This window comes from Ictalurus punctatus, chromosome 26, assembly GCF_001660625.3.
Source record: "Ictalurus punctatus breed USDA103 chromosome 26, Coco_2.0, whole genome shotgun sequence".
Lineage (NCBI taxonomy): Eukaryota > Metazoa > Chordata > Actinopteri > Siluriformes > Ictaluridae > Ictalurus > Ictalurus punctatus.
In genome coordinates, this window is record NC_030441.2 from 17052122 (window position 1) to 17072059 (window position 19938).

The 19938-nt window shown below is 44.9% G+C and overlaps 1 protein-coding gene across 1 annotated transcript in view; it reads left to right on the forward strand.

The window, feature by feature from the left end:
• Nucleotides 1-10339, forward strand: part of ppp3r1b (protein phosphatase 3 (formerly 2B), regulatory s1ubunit B, alpha isoform, b) — a 20533-nt gene extending 10194 nt beyond the window's left edge. The window contains exons 3-6 of the mRNA XM_017457223.3: nucleotides 3861-4037; nucleotides 5060-5119; nucleotides 5850-6034; nucleotides 7142-10339. Of these exons, the coding sequence (XP_017312712.1) occupies nucleotides 3861-4037; nucleotides 5060-5119; nucleotides 5850-6034; nucleotides 7142-7189 (470 nt within the window). The 3' untranslated portion in view covers nucleotides 7190-10339. The remainder of the gene's footprint in view (nucleotides 1-3860; nucleotides 4038-5059; nucleotides 5120-5849; nucleotides 6035-7141) is intronic.
• The last annotated feature ends 9599 nt before the right edge of the window (nucleotides 10340-19938 follow it).

Consider the following 19938-nt stretch of genomic DNA (forward strand, 5'->3'; position numbering starts at 1 on the left):
TAAAATCCCACTTTTGCCGTGTTTAATGTTGAACTTTTGTACTTAAACAAATGATTTGACAATTGTAAAGATAAAGTGACGCTGAAAACGAGAAACCATTATTTAAATCTTACCATTTTAAAGATTAAGTAGAAAATATTACGATTTAACGCAAAAAAAAAGTGCGGTATTTTAAAAAAAACAAAAATTTGAAGTAATAAGATTAAAGTTTAAAAGTACAATATTTTAACACTGGAAAAGAGAAACTTTTTTTTTTTTTTTTATTCCAGACAATGTGTTTGTAAATATAAAGAAATTTTTAAAAACTGTAATAAAAACAGATATCGTGTTGATGATTTATCGTCTCGTCACTCGGCTTTACTTTATAAAATAATGAATAGGCATGAATATTAATGTTCTGAGGTGTCTGAGGGGGGCGTGTGTTTACTGGACTTCCTGGAACGTACACGTGTTTATGAAGGTATAATTAAACGTGTCCTGTTCTGATCACGGTGTGGTGCAGCCGGAGCCGTTTTCCTGATATCAGGCGGCGTGAGCGGCATTGGGGTCAGTCCACTGTTTGGACACCAGGGGGCCCAGTTCACGGGACGTAGAGTGAGCGAAGCAGGCTACACGCCGAAATGTACAAGAACTAAATATACAGACGAGATCACACCTCACCACGTCCGTCTGACGCCGGGTTTATACGCACGCACGTTTATAGATTTCTAGAGTTAGGGAGGTTTGTTCTGAGGAGCTGGTTCGGCACTGGAGTGTGTGATGGCTCCAAAACTACTGCAGGGTTGACAGAACACACACACACACACACACACACACACACACACAAAGAGATCTTAAGGACCTGTCTGGATATTTATGTATTGCACACACACAGACCTTTATTTTGTAGCGCTACGTTAACACCTATGAAGACAGACCTTGTACACACACACACACACACTACTATTTAGTAGACACACACCCACATACACCCACTCAAACAAACAAACCTGCTCACACACACTCACATGCACACACTCACATGTAGACCTTTATTTTTGCATATAGCTTTTTCAAATAAAGACACACACACACACACACACACACATAATGAGACCTCTGTTTGGATACTCTTACGGTACTATATACAGATAGCTTTACCGTCATTAACACACACACACACACACACACACACACACACACGCGATCACCTGCCTGCACACATAATGAGACCTTTATTTGGATGTATTTGTAATATATACACTCCGCTTTACTCTCATAAACACAGACACACCCAGAAAGCTGCTGTTGTTTGAGAAGGACTGATGTTGACTGGGGAGTTTATGCGAGTGCCTCTTTAGTATCAAATAGTAGGGGTGTGAAGATGCGCAAACGTGACGCATGAAATCGTCTAATTCGACGTTCTATTAATTATTCATCTACTGCAGTTACACTGTTTGGACACCAGGGGGCCCAACTGTACGCGCAGCCTATAGAGTCACACGGTCACTGTCTTTCTTGGAGGGCCTCGGGCCATTACCAGGAATCGTCTGCAGTTGTGAAGTGACTGATGGAATAGCTCCAGAACCTGACCGACATGCGTGATATGGTTACACGACTACATTATAATCATTGAACAGACTTCTTCAGTAGATTTCGAAAGACACTAGCCCCACGTTGCCGCGCTCCACGGCGCGCAAGAACGAGGCCGGGCATTTTAGCCGACTTTGGAGCTCTGATTCCGGTTAAAACGCCACCTCGGGCGCAGCTTCGGAACCTGTTACGTTCCGATAGTCATTTTTCCCGGGTCAGAGATTTCGTTTGTTTAATCAAAATTTTGTGGAGAACTTATTTAAAAAAAAAAAAAAAAAAAAAAGGAGTCGTCTTTTATCCCCCCCACACAAGGAGAACATCCTCAACACGGACTGTAACCTGAAAGGGCAGTAAATGATGAAGAATGTGTTTGGAAACCTCACCTCCAGTTATTGCCAGTTTTGCGTTCAGGGACCGTTGGTTTGCTCTAGAGCTTCCCTTGTTTTGAAATAGACAGGCTGAGCTGAAGTTTGTGCCAGACCAGATAGCAGCTTCCCAGTGAGAGAGCCCTGGGATCACGGCGCGATGTGGATGTGGGGTGTGTGCTGAGTGACGCTTTCAACTGCCGCATCACCATCAGTGACCTGCCACATACCACGAGGGACGTCCTGTCCGATAGGCTCGATATACGATCCTCTGAGCTTCTGCTTACTTTACGAGCCGGATTGTTCCTTCAGACAGGGCTTTAGACGGGACATGGTCATATGCGGCGATTTGTTTCGAGTGCGTGTGCGTTAAGGAGAAGGAACCTCTGACCTGGGAGTACACCGACAAGATTTCTTGCTCGTATAACACGTGGTAGTACGGTAAGAAACGGAGCAGAGAACAGAGGAGGATGGAGAGGATCGACGATAGTATCAGGACTTACCGATAGATGGCCGTCGAGCCGGAAGAACCGCGCACGCCTTCACGCGCAAAACACGAACAGCGTGAACCGAGCGTTTTCGGCCGCCGCGCTCACCAACTAATCCTGTACGGACCGAATTCCTTACATTTCATAATGAGCGTTTTATCTATCCGCTTCCGTTCTGCAAGCATTCCCGAGCCTCCTCCTGCTTCCCCCTTCCGCACCCTACAGCACGTCGCTCCAGATCCACGAGCGATTATATGGATGATGCGATGGTTTACGGTCGTTTCACACCATCTCACAAGCCCGTCGGATGAGCCAGAGCTCTTACGCGTACAAGCAAACGCAAATAAACAGACGCACGGGGTGATTTCTGCGACCCGGACCGATAGGGAAAGTGTTCTAGACTTCAGATATAATGACCGATCTCACTGAATCGCTGTTCTCGGTCGTTATCGAGCCGTCAGTCATCACACCTCTGCCACTACAATAGAACACTTGCGGAGCCTTACGCAGCGAGTCACCTCTCGCCTTCACGTTCAGATCGAACGCACAAATCCTGACCTCCGACCCCCTGATTCTTGGACCCTGGGATATCGCAGGAAAAAATCTCTCCGCTCTCGTTGGTTCGCGCGTGTCGTTGGGAGACAGTCAAACATATGACTGTACTGACTACTAAAGGTGTGTGTGTGTGTGTGTGTGTGTCCATCCATCTCACCTCACATGTGTGGGAGCTTAACAGGCTTGTTGTGGGGGCGGGGACTCAGTTTCAGCTTTAGGCTAGTAATGTGCTCGGTTTCTGCAGACATGGCTGCTACTACCAGGCGGGAAGCTGGTAAGATTAGGCCTGAGAGAACCTCGCTCTCTCTCTCTGTGTGTGTGTGTGTGTGTGTGTGTGTGTGTGTGTGTGTGTGTGTGTGTGTGTGTGTGTGTGTGTGTGTGTGTAAGTGGTTCTTTAGGTTCTTGTGGTTATGGTCTGGTTTGTTTTACTTGAATTAGCTACTGAAGTCTCTTCTGTTTTGTGAAGTGTTGTTTTTTTTTTTAAATCCATCAGGTATTCTCGATGTCTCTTCAGTTCAGAATGATTATTTTTGCGATGATGAATAAGAGGCCTGTGTGTGTGTGTGTGTGTGTGTGTGTGTGTGTGTGAGAGTGACACTATAACTCGCGCTGATGAAACCGAAGCGTATCTGGCTGTAATAAGAGCAGCGCGCAGGTGTAGGTGTATGTATACGAGTAGGTGTTTCTGTGTGGATGCTTTTAATCACGCGTACATAATGTAGCCACGTTGCTCTCTAAACCCGATAGGAGACTTTGAGACTCCCGATATTCCCCATACGGCACGCCTAGTGTATTTAAGGTCATCTCTGTGCAAGCTGAAGCGTTTGTGTTTTCACCGTTGTGCGTCTCTACTTGTCCCTTTGAATCTCTCTCTGTTCAGTCGACGCTGATGAGATTAAGAGACTAGGCAAGCGGTTTAAGAAACTCGACCTGGATAACTCGGGATCTCTGAGCGTGGAAGAGTTCATGTCGTTGCCCGAGCTCCAGCAGAACCCGCTGGTCCAACGAGTCATCGACATATTCGACACGGATGGCAACGGCGAGGTGGACTTTAAAGGTGAGCTCAGAATTATTAGTGTGTTTTTTTGTTTGTTTTGTTTCATTCATGTCTTCGCTAAATACAATTGGTACACCTGATTAGATGACCTGTTGTTTTTCGGGCTGCAGGTTAGTCGATGTAATTCGATCGTGAACGTTCGGGTGGATAACCGCCATAGTCCTGCGTTTTTGTGTAGGATGTAATACACTACTGAAGCCACATGGCGGCGCCACTTCTGTCCGCCATACAGCGCTGCGTGCAGAATTGCTTGTCTGACTTTCACAGATATATAACCACGTACACTTAATATAAACACTATTAATGCTGCAGACCCGCGACGTTGACGCATTTTAACTCCGGAGTACGCTGCTGCAATTTATTCCTCGAAACTGCGTCCAGATAATCCTGTTTTTCTCCTCCCGCAGATAAAAGCAACACATTTAGCAAATCGACATACGAATGTGGAAAGATTGAGAGTTGATGCTTACGTAGGTGTTTTGTACTCTCCGGTATTAACCGGCCCCCTGTAAGCCCCGCCCCCTCCCCCTCAAGTAATCATTCAGTCCGTACAGGATTTCGCTGGGGGGGGGGTTTTGTGATTGTTGTGGCAAAAAATGCTCGATTTTATTTATTTATTTATTTATTTTTGCTTCATCTTTTTTTTTTTTTTTTGTATTGCGTTTTTTGCGCGTTTTCTTTTTCCGCTGAAAACTACTTGAAATCGCAATGGCACGAAATAGTTTGGCACGCTCTTTCGCAGTGATGTTTGTTGGTAAACGAGACTTTTTAGCCGTACCCGGTCTGCGGAAAATTTGAGGTCGTTTTGAAAAATCGCAAGCTCCTCCTGGTATTGCGGCGTTTGCTTGATTTTTACGTTGTTGGTTTACGCGATCGATCACAAAAGTGCGAAATCCCCGAGGGACTGCTCGTCAGTCGATCATTTAAAAATCCGCGTTTGTTTGTTTGTTTGTTTGTTTGTTTGTTTTTAATCACCTCGGCTCACCTGCTTTCTTCCTTCCTCTCTTGGTTTCTCTTTACAGAGTTCATCGAGGGCGTGTCTCAGTTTAGCGTCAAAGGTGACAAGGAGCAGAAACTGCGCTGTGAGTCAAACAACTTATTTATGTTGTTGTTGTTGTTGTTGTTTTTCCACACACTGTAGAGATGTACGTGTTATAGTACAAAAACCAAATCTTCAGGATCATGTTTAATTGAGCGTTTAGTCGTTGTGGGAAACTTTAGCGTATAATTTCCCCGTCAAGGCTAAATATAGTTAGTAAAAGAGCTCATACGCTGTATGGTCAAAAGTATGTGGACACCCGACCATCACGCCTATCTGTTTGTTGGACGCCCCATTCGTGATTTATTCCCCGTTTGCTGTTGTTATGCGCTCCACTCTACTGGGAAGGCTTCCCACTAGATTTTGGGGCGTGGCTGTGGGGATTGGTGTTCATTCACACATTCCACAAGAGCATTACGGAGGTCAGGTATTGATGTGAGGCGAGGAGGTTTGGGGTGCAGTCGGAGTTCCAGTTCATCCCAGTGTTGTCCAGTGGGGTTGAGGTCAGGACACTCGAGTTCTTCCGGTCCAGCCTTGTCTTCAGACCGTGTCTTCACGGAGCTCGCTTTGTGCACCGGTCGTGCTGGAACACGTTCGGGCTTCTTAGCTCCAGTGAAGGGAAATTGTGATGCTACAGCATACAGAGACGTTCTGTACAACTGTGTGTGTGTGTCAAGGTTTGTGGAAGAACCCGATACGAGCGTGACGGTCAGGTGTCCGCATACGTAGTGGAAAGAGGGAAAAAGATGTTCTCGTCTTCTTTTTCCGTGCAGTCGCGTTCCGGATCTACGACATGGACAAGGACGGCTACATATCCAACGGCGAGCTCTTCCAGGTGCTCAAGATGATGGTGGGCAACAATCTGAAGGACACGCAGCTGCAGCAGATCGTCGACAAGACCATCATCAACGCGGACAAGGACGGAGACGGCAGGATATCCTTCGAGGAGTTCTGTGCGGTGAGTGACGAGGTTCTTGGGGGTTTACTCGGGAACAGAGGGGTTTGATCACGATCAAGTCCTTTATGAGGGCTGAGAAGAAGTGTCTGGAGCACTCCTTTAGGTTTTACTTGCATATCAGGGTCGGTCTTCTTTTACAAAGTTGATATACATGATAGACTCGTGCTTCGGCTGAAAATGAACATCTGTATCTAGCGGAGATGGTTCCAGAACGTCTGGCTGACATCTGTGTTCGTTTACGCTCCGCAAGTTTACCTCACGTGTGGGCGGGGCTTAAAAGCGCTTTATTGTCATTGGCTAGCGAGATTTGGATCGACAGCTCGAGTGTCCAGTGGAGGAGGAGGAGGATGACGCCGCTCCCGAGAGCTCACCTCGAAATAATAGTCCATATGAGACTACGCAAACCTCAAATATTAATTACGATCTAACACGCCGAGTAAGTCCGTCATTCATTTCCACTAGAAAGTACAAACACTGGAACTATACAGAGAACCGCATCCGGAACGCTCGCCAAATCCCACACCGCCGAAGTGTCTACTTCCAGGTCAGGGCGCTGTCCGTCCAAATCTCACCAGCCAACGAGAGTAAATCGCTCTTATGCCCCGCCCACACGAGAGGTTTGTGCCAGAATGCCGAGCGTAAACCTGCGGAGAGTAAACGAAACGTTTAAAAATGTCGATTAAACCTCTGGCAGCACATTTATAAACCATCATCATCGCAAACGAAGCTTAGAAAACCGTTAACTAAGAGTTCTGTTCATTTGAAGTCCGCGTCACGTGTTTAATTCCGTACTTCTGCCTCGGACGCTCAGCCCAGAGCACCTGATGTCTGGTGTACACTTTTCTAGCCACAAGCGTTAGAATCCTGAAGGTTACCGTCTGATTGGCCGTCTGTTGCTCTGCACCAGTGTCTCAGCTCGCCTCTTTACTCCAGTCGTCAGAAGAGCCACGACTGATCAGATACCGTTATAGTAGTGTGTTTTTTTTTTGTGTGTGTGTGTGTGTGTGTGTGTGTGTGTGTGTGTGTGTGTGTGTGTGTTAATTAAAGGCTCATTTGTTGAAGAGAGTTTAAAGTCTCCTGACCCCGATGTCCTCCTGTGTCTTCCAGGTGGTCGGCGGTTTAGACATTCACAAAAAGATGGTGGTGGATGTGTGAACGGACGGACGACCCCCTTTCACCAAACTCCTCTCTCTCTCTCTCTCTCTCTCTCTCTCTCTCTTCCTCTTCCCCCTCTCGTTCTGTTCCTCTCTCCGATTCTCTGCGTTCTCCTCCATACCTGAGAATCAGCTCGCAGTGTCCAGCTATAAGCGCTCCTCTTCACTCTCGCTCCTCTTTCTACTTACACAGAAGTATTTTGTTTTGTGACCACGCCCCCTCCCCTCCACTCCCCCTCCCCCTCCCCACACCTTTTTTTTTTTTTCTTCACGTCCAATCATCGGAAGTGCTATCGAGCACGACGACGATCTTTTTGTTTGTTTGTTTGTTTGTTTGTTTGTTTGTTTGTTTCCTAGCGACGTGTAGGATATAGCAGGAGAAACGGCTTTCGGACACTGGGCAAGCATTTCAGTTTGGTGGAGAATGGGGGAAAGTGTGTGTGCACGCGTGTGTGTGTGTGTGTGTGAGAGGTATTGTTTGTTTCTTTTTCATTTTTGAAGGGGGGACATTTTTTAAAAAAATATTTATTTCAGTCGTGTGTTTTTATTCTTAATGAGCACGTAGGTGTACAAGGAGTTCGTCCAGTCGCTTGATACACAACACGACGTGTTATTATTTTTATTTTTTTTTTTTTTTCATCGCAGCGCGCAGATAAGAGCATGAAGTGCCAATCAAAACCGAATATGCGTGATTGTATTCCGAACAGAAATCCGAATCGATGTGAGCGGGAACGTATGAAAGTCATTCTCTGGCCATCGGCTGTGCACGGAATCCACGAACCGGTTTAAAACCATCCCTCCCCCACTCCGTTTCTCCCCCACGCCCGCTCCAGATAACACGCAACGATAGGAAGCTGTAAGGTTTTGTAATAGGACGAGCGTGTGTGTGTGTGAGAGAGAGAGCCCGTGCGTGCGTGTGTGTGTGAGCGATGTTTATATTGTTACGGTATTCAAATATGGTCCTTGCTTTTCCGATATCCACGGTAGGTTAAAATAACGCAGAACGTCACACGTACACAGACGTGCGGTTTACTTTCACGGGATATTTATCATCTTTAACGTTTCTGATAAATCGATAGCGATTCCAACATTTTTTTTTTTTGCCGTTAAATCGTGAGACACACGAACACACACGGGCTGGAACGGTGCCACCTGCGTGCTTGTGAACGCTGTTGCGTATTTTTCATTCATCGATAAACGGAAGAAAACGAAGGTCGCGTCAGGCATCGGAGAAGGCGCGGAGGTCCGGTGGGTCTCGCGTTTTCGAGAAACGGAACCGGGCGAGGTTTTGCGACGTGACTGCGGGCGGCGCCGCAACGCGAGCGTTTGTGTCCGCGTATTCGAGCGGACGGACCGGGGTCGAGAGGTCCAGCCCGTTGGCGTCCCGTATCGACCGCCGTGGCCGAGCCGAGCGAGTGCGAGTTCACGTTTCGTTCACTCGCGCCTGTTCGTTTCCAGCCACGTGAAGCCTCCGCTCGGACTTTCTCTTCAGCGGAAGAAGGAGAAACCCCGGCTGCGTTTCGAAACCACACGCTTGCATACTAACCCGTGTGTTACACTAGTACACAGCGGCGCTCGTGTCGCGGTGTCGGAGGACCGTTTAGTGATGGAGGACGGATGTCGAGGTGCAGAGTTTGTACTTGTAGACATTTTCAGCAGGAAGTTTTCATTCTGGCCGAGTGTTTAAAAAATAAATAAATAAAAAAAGGCTCAAATCACACACCGTGACTACAAAACAAACATACTTTCAGTCGGTTTGTACGTGGGACGCACTCATCGAGAACGTCTGCGTGGTGCGTGCTTGTGTATCAGACACGGTTCACTCACGCCGTTAGGCTCGTAACTCCGCCCCTCCAACGAAGGGGGCGGGACAAAGGAAAAAACCTTAACAACAAGAGGCTTCACAGACACGCAAACAGATCGCAGATGAATTGAGTCAGGAATCCAGGCTTTATTCGTCTGGTTGTACTGAAGTCTGCTCATCCGACGTGGTTTCCACTGCATCAGGGGGCGTGGCCTCAGTCACCACACTGGACCTACCGGATGGTAGCTAGTTAACCCGAAAGAGTTCCTGCGCTACGTGTCTGTTTGTTTGTTTTAATCCGGTTATGAAAACTGACACATTTGTTTAGACCACAAGTATGTGATTTGAGACTTTTTTAAAGATCCGTTTCGACATTATTAACTGCAGTCTGGAGTCACTATGATAAATAGTCCAGAGCCTCCCATGCTGGAAAAACAAACTGAGACGCGACCATTCGAGTTACCAGGTTTCTGCAGAGCACTGGCAGGAAATCCGTTAGCGTTAGCATTAGCTCCGCTCATCACTTTGTTTTTCTTCTTCTTTTTTTTAGTGATTATAGCCTGAGTCGCCTTCTAGATAACCACCAGGATGTGTGTGCTCTCCCCTCTCTCTCTCTCCCCTCTCTCTCTCCCCTCTCTCTCTCCCCTCTCTTTCTCTCCCCTCTCTCTCTCCCACACTCCTCTCTCTCTCCCACACTCCTCTCTCTCTCTCCCACACTCCTCTCTCTCTCCCACACTCCTCTCTCTCTCCCCTCTTTCTCTCTCTCTCTCCAACTCTCCTCTCTCCCCCCTCTCTCTCTCTCCCCTATCTCTCTCTCTCTCTCCCTCTCTCCTCTCTCCCCCCTCTCTCTCTCTCCCCTCTCTCTCTCTCTCTCCCACACTCCCCTCTCTTTTTCTCTCTCCCTCTCTCCAACACTCCTCTCTCTCCCCTCTCTCTCTCTCTCTCTCTCTCTCCCCCACACTCCTCTCTCTCCCCTCTCTCTCTCTCTCTCTCTCTCTCTCTCTCTCCCCCACACTCCTCTCTCTCCCCTCTCTCTCTCTCACCAACTCTCCTCTCTCTCTCTCCCACACTCCTCTCTCTCCCCTCTCTCTCTCTCTCTCTCTCTCTCTCTCCCACACTCCTCTCTCTCGCTCTCTCTAATCTTTCTCTCGCTCTCTCACATGCACGTCTGCTGGTTGTTTTTTTGTTGTTGTCGTTTGTTTGTTTTCTTTTTTCTAAACCACGCGCTGCACGACCTGCGTTTTCCCCAAAATAAAAAGACCCTTAAGGGTCTGGTGATGTGCTTTGCATGAAACGGGCGGGTGTCTTTCTTTTCTCCGTGCATGTAGGTCCGACTTTTTGGGGGGGGGGAATTAAAATAAAAACATTTTTAAGAAAACCAATCCTCTTGTTTACATAATGAATGGTAAGAATTGATATATGAATGACAGTTGCATATAAATATATGGATGTTGCCAAACTTTTTTTGGTAAATGTTTTAAATATGGAAATGACGAACTTACTCCACTACATCATGTATCCATACTTCTTATAATCACCAGATGAATATAATAATCAGAAAAATCAGTGTCACATTAAACAAAGCTTTACTCCGGCCCTGTGGAAGCGGCGTGCTGTGGAAACTGGGTCTTGTGTTTCGGGTTTTGTTGGGGTTTTATTTTTTTTTTTCCGGCTCCTGATTTGGATGAATTGTTTTGTACAGACTTTTGTTATTTACATGTGATACAGTTAGTGCTTCTTTGCTTTTGATTCAGTGCTTTCTAGAACTATGTTGGGGATTGGTCAGTTTGTTACCTCGTACGATGGTGATGGGTTTTGGGGGGGTGGGGGGGGGATTTGGGGGGGATTATGGGGTTGTGTTGAGAATACAACATTTCAGTCTTAGGATTTTTGTTGAAATTATTTTTTGTTTGTTCGTTTTGGGCCTCTTCGTCTCTGCATGCTGCGTCATATGCTGTGGAAACCATTGAAATGCCACTCATGACTATGAGAAATAAAACATTTGAACCTCGTAAAACTGCCTGCTTCGTTTTTATTTTCTAGGAGCGATTATCGCCGAAGGGGCGGATCTGGATCCTGTAAAAATCAGACGCTACACACTCTCAGAGGAGAGGTACTGAAGTGCAGCTTGTTACTTGGGCGGTACCTTTTTATGTATTTAAAATGTACCTTTAAAGTATTACTCTAAAAGCTAGTTAAATGAATTCCTCGTGTACACGAGTCGGGGCTCTGGTAAGGGCCCTGTCTCGCCACACGTAACGTTAAAAACCTCTAACGTGGGTAATCGTGCTGAGGGGCTTAAAAAAAAAAAAAAGGGAGGTCATTTCCAGTAAGGAAACATGATGAGCAGCGATGCTCCTTGGTTTTTGTGGTGCATTGTGGGATTTTTAGGGAGCGAACATTCCAGAAGGATTTTGCGATTGATCGAGGCGGCACTTAAAATGGCCGACTCGCTGATCGGTGCCGCGACTTCTGAACTAGGCAGCTGATTGAGACGCACCCTAGGTCTCTACCAGTTAGCTGGGTTCGCCATGAGAATGATTCCTGCCCATGTTCACGAAGCTCCGCCTTCAGGATCTGAATTGAATGTACTTTTAAAGGTGCACTGTACTCGGATTACCATGTAAAAATATAAGGTGAGGTACAACAACAGTCACAAGGAGTGCACAATAGTACACAATTTAATATATATCCATATTAAGATGTATAGAAAGAAGGTTTTTTTCCCCTCTGATAAGCCTCTGTAGGTGCGCACGATGCAGTGCTGATGGTTTACCACACGGGGGCAGCAGAACCACTTCAAAACGTTTAGTGTTTATGGAAATTTTGTATAGAAGCAGGTAAAATAATTCCCCCCTTATTATTCTCTTCTTATTAGTGTGAATTCTCACACTTCAGGAAAAATCCATAGTCTTTCTGTAGCCATGTCTCAAACCACGTGGTAATAATGTACAGTAGTTTACCTTTTAAAGATGGTTTAACGTCGGATGAGTCTTCAATTTCCAACGTCTTCCTTAAAATCTACGGAAGCCCTAAGCGGCCATGCATTATTAGTTTTTTTTTTCTGTTGTTTTCTCGTGATCACGGCTTAATTTTCACGTGATCTCGACGTAACGAAAGTTGTTTTCTCGTGGTCTTCGAATCTTCCTGTGTACAGGACAACCATCGTCCCGAAGTCGATGGGGTTTTGGAATGGATTTTTTGGTTAAATAACTAAAATGAGGTGAAGACACGTTCACGTTTTATACTGCGCCATAAAATACATCAGTAATACCTCACTCAGGATAAGCTTTTACGTGTCTTGGAAAAAGACGGTTGCTAAGAAGTGGCTAAATGTTGTCGGGGACATTAAACGTCATCACGCCGAAAAGGAAATCTCATCTATTACAGCCTACATCTACTAATCTTATCTTAATGAACGGAACATGTAAGAATCATAAGCTTTTGTTGGTCAAAGAGTGTATTTTTGGCAATAATCCAAAAGCCAATAGAAAAATCCTACTGGCTTTTTGTCGAGGGAACCGGGGTGATGCTAACTCCTGTGGTGGCCTAAAAAAACACGTCATTCCTGCGGGATCGACGACTTCCACATTAGTATCCGACACTTGAGAAGGGGACACACATCCTTCTCTCTTAATGCCTACGTTTACATGGACAGCAGTAATCTAATTATCGACCTTATTCTGAATAAGACAGTATTCTGATTAAGGTGTTTACATGAGTTGCGTTTAGAATACTCCTATGTTCCTATATAGAACATAGCTGGATTTACAGCACACGTCATTACGTCCCTGCGCCACGCCGTCCGACGTCCCTCCAGAATTTCACATATCGACATACAGTTCGTCTTCATTATGGTACCGTATACAGTTTTGGGTGTTTTTATTTTTAATTTTACGAACGCTTCGAGTGCGGTTAATTATTTGTCATGCTGTACGTGCTAATAGACGACCGCTTGAAGCCGTGGGCTGCGTCCCAAACCGCGTACTTACCTACTATATAGTAGCTGATATACATATATTTCTCCTACTATATAGCAGGTAAGTACGCGGTTTGGGACGCAGCCGTGCTCTCCTGTTTGCCATAAAACGATTGAGCACGGCCGTGTGTGTACGTGTCCTGTCGTAAAATGCGGTGAAAACTCCCACACGACGTTAATAGTGTGATGAAGGTGTGTACGTGTCAGTAACGCACGTCCATAATGCGACTAAAACATGAACACTCCACACGCCTTAATTCCATTTCGGATTAAGGTTATCAATAAACGCTGTTTACATGCTAGTTTCTTAATCAGAGTATCGTCTTAATCGCGTTCATATCGGATTATCGTTGTCCATGTAAACGTACCGAGTGTAGAGATACAGCGGGGAATTATTACATTTATGATGGCGAAGATGCATGTAACACCAGTCCCATTCACAAAGCGCCAGACTTTCTCAGGATAAAATTACATGGTGAAAAAATCAGCTTTTCCTTATGTCGAGATCACGAGAAAACGACAGAAACCAATTAATAAAACAATTAATAACGCATGGCCGCTTAGGGCTTCGGTAAAAATCCCCTGACAGGCGATACATTTCTGTTCACTGTCTACATGTGAAAGAAATGAGCTCAAACTTTTGTCAAGACAAAAGAATAACCACCATTTCACACTGTAAACGTAAATGATTCCGAACTGTTCAGCGGCAAGAAAACTAATTTTGTTGTCAAAAGTGGAACGCAATTGGTGTAGTATCAATGCTCACCACCAGGTGGCGGCAAAGCTTAAAAGTTACAACTTCCAGCCTTTCATTTTGCTCCTGCTCTGAACACGACTGGTTTCCACCACACGTTTGTCTTTCATCATGGCCTATAAAGCTACATGTCTGTTAATTTAGCTATTTGAGGACACAAAGGCAAACTGTGGAGAAGCTGGCGAACCATTTTACCACACACACACAAAGTAAAATGGTTGTTTCTGCAGCAGATGTGTTACAGATGTCATCAGAAACATTAAAGTGTTACCTGATACCACGCTGCAAATATACACTGAGTGCGCGGAGATCCCCCAACTTTTACACACACACACACACACACACTGTACTAAAGCCTCCTCCATTACCCACATCATTAGTCAATGTTTCCTGAATTCTCCTAATTGTGCTCGTGGAGAGCGTGTGCTCTTCTGGAAACGCCACCGATCATTAAACAACTCATCCATTTCTGCTCCAGTGGCTTTGCGTCCATGTGCCTGACTTTTCCCTTTTCCACAACTGAAATTTAATCTCTATAAAGTTTTTCTTCTGTGCCTCCTTTACCATAACTCCTTTAACAGAGCTCTCATCTGTTCATGCAGGAAATGGATGAGTCTGTGGCCTATACTGTATATTCACTAAACTCTCAGGAATAAATTACACTTCTCCATGCTGCTTTATTTAGGGAGCACCTTTAGCACGTTACATTTCACCTGTATGACTTAAAATGTATAAACACTAGCGTTGGAAGTGTTATATATTTATCTCGAGTGAGAATTTATATAATATATAAATAAATAAATAAAACAACTACAAAAAAAAGGGTACAGTCAGGTACCATTATTTATTGAAATTTTATTGTTCCAATGTTGCACAAACACCTCCTACAAGTCTAACACACTCTGTGTAGGATTATATTTTATAATGTTCATTATCACGATTTTATTAAAAGTATCATTATCGGTCTTTTCGTATTTTACCGAAGCGTCCGTGATGACGTGCGAACTAACTGATTATTAAAACTCTTATTAGAATGAGAGCGTCAAATGCAGACAGCAACCTGACATCGTATTTCTCGGGAAGCACCTCTGGGGTTGGAGGTTTGAATCGCGCCGCCGCGCTGTGTGCACGGTGCCTGTACGTTCTCCCTGTGCTTCAAGGGTTTCCTCCGGGTACTCGGGTTTCCTCCTCCAGTCCAAAAACATGCGCTGTAGGTTGTTTGGCATTTCCAAATCGTCTGTAGTGTATGAACGGGTGCGAGATTGCACCCTGTGACGGGTTGGCACCCCGTCCAGGGCGTCCCCTGCCTCATCCCCAGAGTTCCCTGGGATATGATCCAGGCTCCCCGCGACTCTGTGTAGGATAAGCGGTACGGAACATGGATGGATTTTTCAGAAGGTAAGGAATAACACAATTCATCCTGAAAATGAAAGCTTCTGATTGGTCAGGAGGTGTTGATTACTTTTCTATAACAGCAGCTCTAAACCACAGGTTTATATTAACGCTCCTGTTCTAATACTTTAGCGTTTCTATAGTGACAGCTTACCCGGGAACTTACATGGCCCATCTTTAAAATCGATCGATATGTTGAAGTGTTTTTTTTTTTTTCTATGTGAGTGCATGTTTATTTAGAAGGAGTCTCCAGCTGTAACGTTATTTTTTCCCCACATTTTCAGGACGGAAGAGTTTATGCTTTGGGGTGATTTTTTTTTCATTATTATTAACTTTGTGAGGGAAAAAAAAAAAAAAGAGAGAGAGGTTGGAAAGAGACCGATCGTTTAGAGCTGCTATAACCTTACTGAAAACAGGAACTTGCGTGTTTTAAGAACATTCCACACCATTAGAAAGATAAAATGTGATGACGATGACAGTGTGGTGATAAAAGTTTATAGTGCTGCGGTAGAAGAGGAATAAAACAGCTTTTTGGGACCCGGCGTTATAGGAAAATAATCGCCTGTGAGGTGACGTCACACCAAACCATCACGGATTATTTCCCCTTTAACAGCACAACTCCCGAGTGTTTTATTCTGAACCAGTGACGTTCCAGTCCTCTTCATTTAAAGAAACTAGATCCTCGAACAGCACAGCGTGATCGCATGAAATACATCACTCCTACATGCGAGTCGGCAGGTTCGTGAGAGGAAAGCAGAGGGGTGTTGAATAGCTGGTTTTTACACACTCTTTCACGTTCAAGTCTTTGGTGCTCTTGATCTTTAAACGCGAGTTTCAGACAAATGTACAGATTGTCTTCCCGAGCGAATTTCTGTACAAGCCCCGAGTGCTGTTCGGAGGACGTTCCGCTCACAGCTTACCTTAACTCAAACCCACACCGGTGAACTCGGCCCAGGTTATCGGTGCGAGGCATCTGTAGTTGGTAGAGAGGTAAATGTAATCCAGGGGCTACAATATCACACACAGGGGAACAGACAGTTTCCAACACAGTGTTTGTTTTTCAGAGACCTGAGCGGAAACTGGAACGGACTCAAGAACAGGTCCGTCAGTCAGAGAGCTGATCCGAGGTCGGTTTGTCATCTTTCATATCCCGGTGAGTACGGGCGCGGGGACCGGTCCTAGATCAGCGCGGTGAGACCCGATACCTGCAGCTATCAGTCATCGTCAGGTGAGAGACAACAGACAAATTAGAAGCTCTATCAGTTACAGATACCCATCCCCCCCCCCACACACACACACACGTCCACACACTTCTTAGCTGTGGCTCATATTGCATACTTATGCAGCCTTCTATTTTGCAGAATTAAGTAGAAATACTGTGTAGAGACGAACGATGGACTGTGAAATACTTTAAGCGTAAACAGGTGACGGACACGGTTAAGTTCTCGCGGTCTGGTCGTGGTCTCGCACGTTTAAACTTGTGACAGTTTGCACGAGCCGAGTCGTACGTAAAGTTCTAAAGTTCACGCTGAGGGGGCGGAGTCAAAGTTTGCACTATGTTTACGTCTCCATTTTATATTCAATTGAACTAAATTTGTCAGATTTTTTATAAATAAATAAATAAATAACATCATTTGTACAAAAAAAAAAAAAAAAAGTCTCTCTGGATAGTTTCCTAAAGAGGTTCTACTTGGGACCCCCTCTCTGTTGTAAGGTTCTACATGGAACATTAAATGGTTCCCCCAGAAAGACAACCCCCCCCCCCCCCCCCAAAAAAAAAAAATGCATAAGAAGATTTAATTTGCTTTAAGGGAATTGAATTAAATAAGAAATAAATCAGCCGGGGGTCGTGCTGTTGGAAAATAATCGACAACGGGTTGGTGTGAGGTGTCCTGTCGCGAAGTGGAGTCACTGTTACCACCCCGAGTCGATTATTTCCAATAACAGCACATCCCAAAGTGTTTTATTCCTCTTATACGACAGCAACGTGCCGACGAATACAATTTCCAATGGATTAATGAACGACATCATCCTTTTTGTCCTTATTATCCGTTTACAGTTACGTTTAATGTTGCGGAACGTCAGCGAGGCAAGATAGTTCCTGTTCTCACTTACGTTACAGCAGCTATAAACACTATTCCCTCACCAGCCCGCTCTTATTCTCTCACTTGAAGTGAACACGCTTCCCCCCCCCTCTTTCTTAACGTTAACAAGACGGACAAAAAGACGTGTCTCGTCACTGAGAAACAAATCTACTGACCGTCACACAGTGCTGACACTGGAGACTCCTTCCATCAACGTTAAATATGCATGGCCATACAGAAACGTTCGCCGGTTATTATTATAAAATATATCAACCGTTTGAAACTACTCTCCGGGCTACCGTTATAGGAAACTAATCGACACCTTCTGACCAATGAGATTTGAGAATTCAGTAGACGCTACTCATTTTCTAGTGTACTACTTTTAAGTAGACTTTTCGTACTAACAGACAGGCTTTTAAGAATGCCTTTGACAAAAGAAGAACGTATCGAGATCATTCTCGTGGCTGTCCACCAACATCCACTGACATAGATCTGGCCTACATAGTCCCCTATGTATGGAGACTTTTGGGACACCCTGTACAGCACCCCACCATGGTTGTAGATGTATCCATTGCACCTGTTGGTGGCCTACACCAGGTTACTCTCGTACTGTTTAGTATACCGTTTGGAACGAAGCCTGAAACAGACCTCCAGTAGGCTTATAACGAGAATCCAGGATGTAACCCTTGTGTACGAGGATTCTCTCAGACAGGGCATCACTGTAGGAGGGCAACAGTGAAACTGACTACCCCCCAGGTGGCCGCTGGGTAGAGCGAACACTCAAAAGGTCTGGATGAAAAGGTTTACAGACGGTAAGGAGACCCAGAGTCTGTAGATTTGCTCATTGCCCAGGTATTAGTTGGTGCCGCTCTGCTTCCCCGGCGGCTCGGTGTCGCTGTAGATACAGAGCCAGCGTAGATTTCCGTATCGGTGTCCCTCCCGCCCGGTTACAGGGGAATAATTGATGAAAGGCAGAAGCTCGGTGTAAAGCGGAGAGGACAGGAGAGCGGGGTCACGGCGAGTTCACCGGCGCTCTCGGGTGACTTCAGCTCCATGTGGGTCGCTGATAACACCGTGTTTATCAGTACCGGGGGGAAAAAAGGACACGACAAGGCAGGGCTATTTTTAAAGCCTCTTTAAGATTCTCTTTCGGCTTGTTTAAAGAGAAACCAGCTCCATTGTCCTCGGAGATGGCTTGCTCTTTCAAAGAGACCGTCTGTATTTTATGTAGTTATGGAACGGTTTAAGAAGTAACACACAGTCTTAATAAAAATAAATAAAAATAAATTTAAAAAAAGGATCTTCAGTGCTGGATTATTAAGAGTCTACTGAAAACACTTTCTAATAGGGAAACACTCCGTTGCAGGCGTGTTCATTTGTGTAGGCTTTCACAGAGCCTTTCATCTCAAACACACCGTGTCCCAGAGTGGGTTTCCTCTTATACTACAGCAACGATTAAAGAGGAGTTTTTATCCGTTTATAGCTACATTTACTGTTGTGAAACATCCACGAGACAAGTTCTAGCCGCTATAACCGGTCGTTCCCTCACAAGCCTCTTATTTTTTTTCCCCTCTTCCTTTTCCGAACTCAACGAGACAAAAATGATTACGTTAATAAGCTTGTCGCGTTCGCCAGAAAAAGAAAAGCGGAAAGCCTGAACTCCTCCGTCCTGAAGACTGAACCATGGTTACGAAGCGCCGAAACTGGAGACTCCTTCCAAAAGCCGGTGATTTGCAGCTGTCAGAGAAAATGAATCTGACCAATCAGAATTGGTCATTTCAGTAATCCCGGCCATAATCCAATATATAACTTTTAACGTCGTCTTAATAGCTTTAAAATAGCTTTCAGTAGCTAGTGCATTTGGGGTTCGTGTGGTAACGTGAAGTCACGTGTCCCGCTGCTCGTCACGTTGGAGAACTGACACCATTGTTGTACGCATATATACACACACACCATCTATGGTTACTACCTAAGAAGGTCTGATCTTTGGTGACCCCATGACCTCTACAATGACCTTAAAAACCCTGTTAGGTATCATATTGAGGGAACAGACAGCTGAGTGAACATAGCACTGTGGGAACATAACAGATACACTCTTACCTTTCACATTCTCAGGTTATTCAGTGGCCCACTCATGAGTGTTTTGTATTTGTATAACATTTTGTACAGAATTCTTCAGTGACTATTGAGTCGTCGGGGTCATTGCATACATTACAATCACCTAGAAATTCCAAAAAATGACACCATGGCAGATTAGAGGAAGATTTACGGGAGAATAATAACCTCGAAGGTCATGTCTTAGTGAAACAGATGTATTTCGTTCACCTGTTAATTATAATGTAATCGCTGGTTTCAGAGATTGTGTAAAGGAGAGAGAAACACCAAAAGATACATCAACTACAAGTTTAAAAGGAAATTCATAGCACACGGATTCATTTTATATATAAAAGTAGAACTAGAGAAACCCTAAAACTAAAAACACTAACACAGTGTAACAGTGCAGACTTGGGTTTGAAAATCTCAGCCCTGTACTGCAGTATTTTTTTCTAAAATACAGTACAAAAGTTGTCAAGGGGCGAGGGGGTGGTGGTTCTCGGGGTGGTTTCGATGGTTTTGTACCTGTCATTATTGGGAAAAGTGAATCTTTTGATCCTTAAAACCTACACATAAGTGGCCCTTAGGAAGTACTGTTGTACTTTTGAGTGTATGATTACAATACACCTTCAGGAACGGAGGT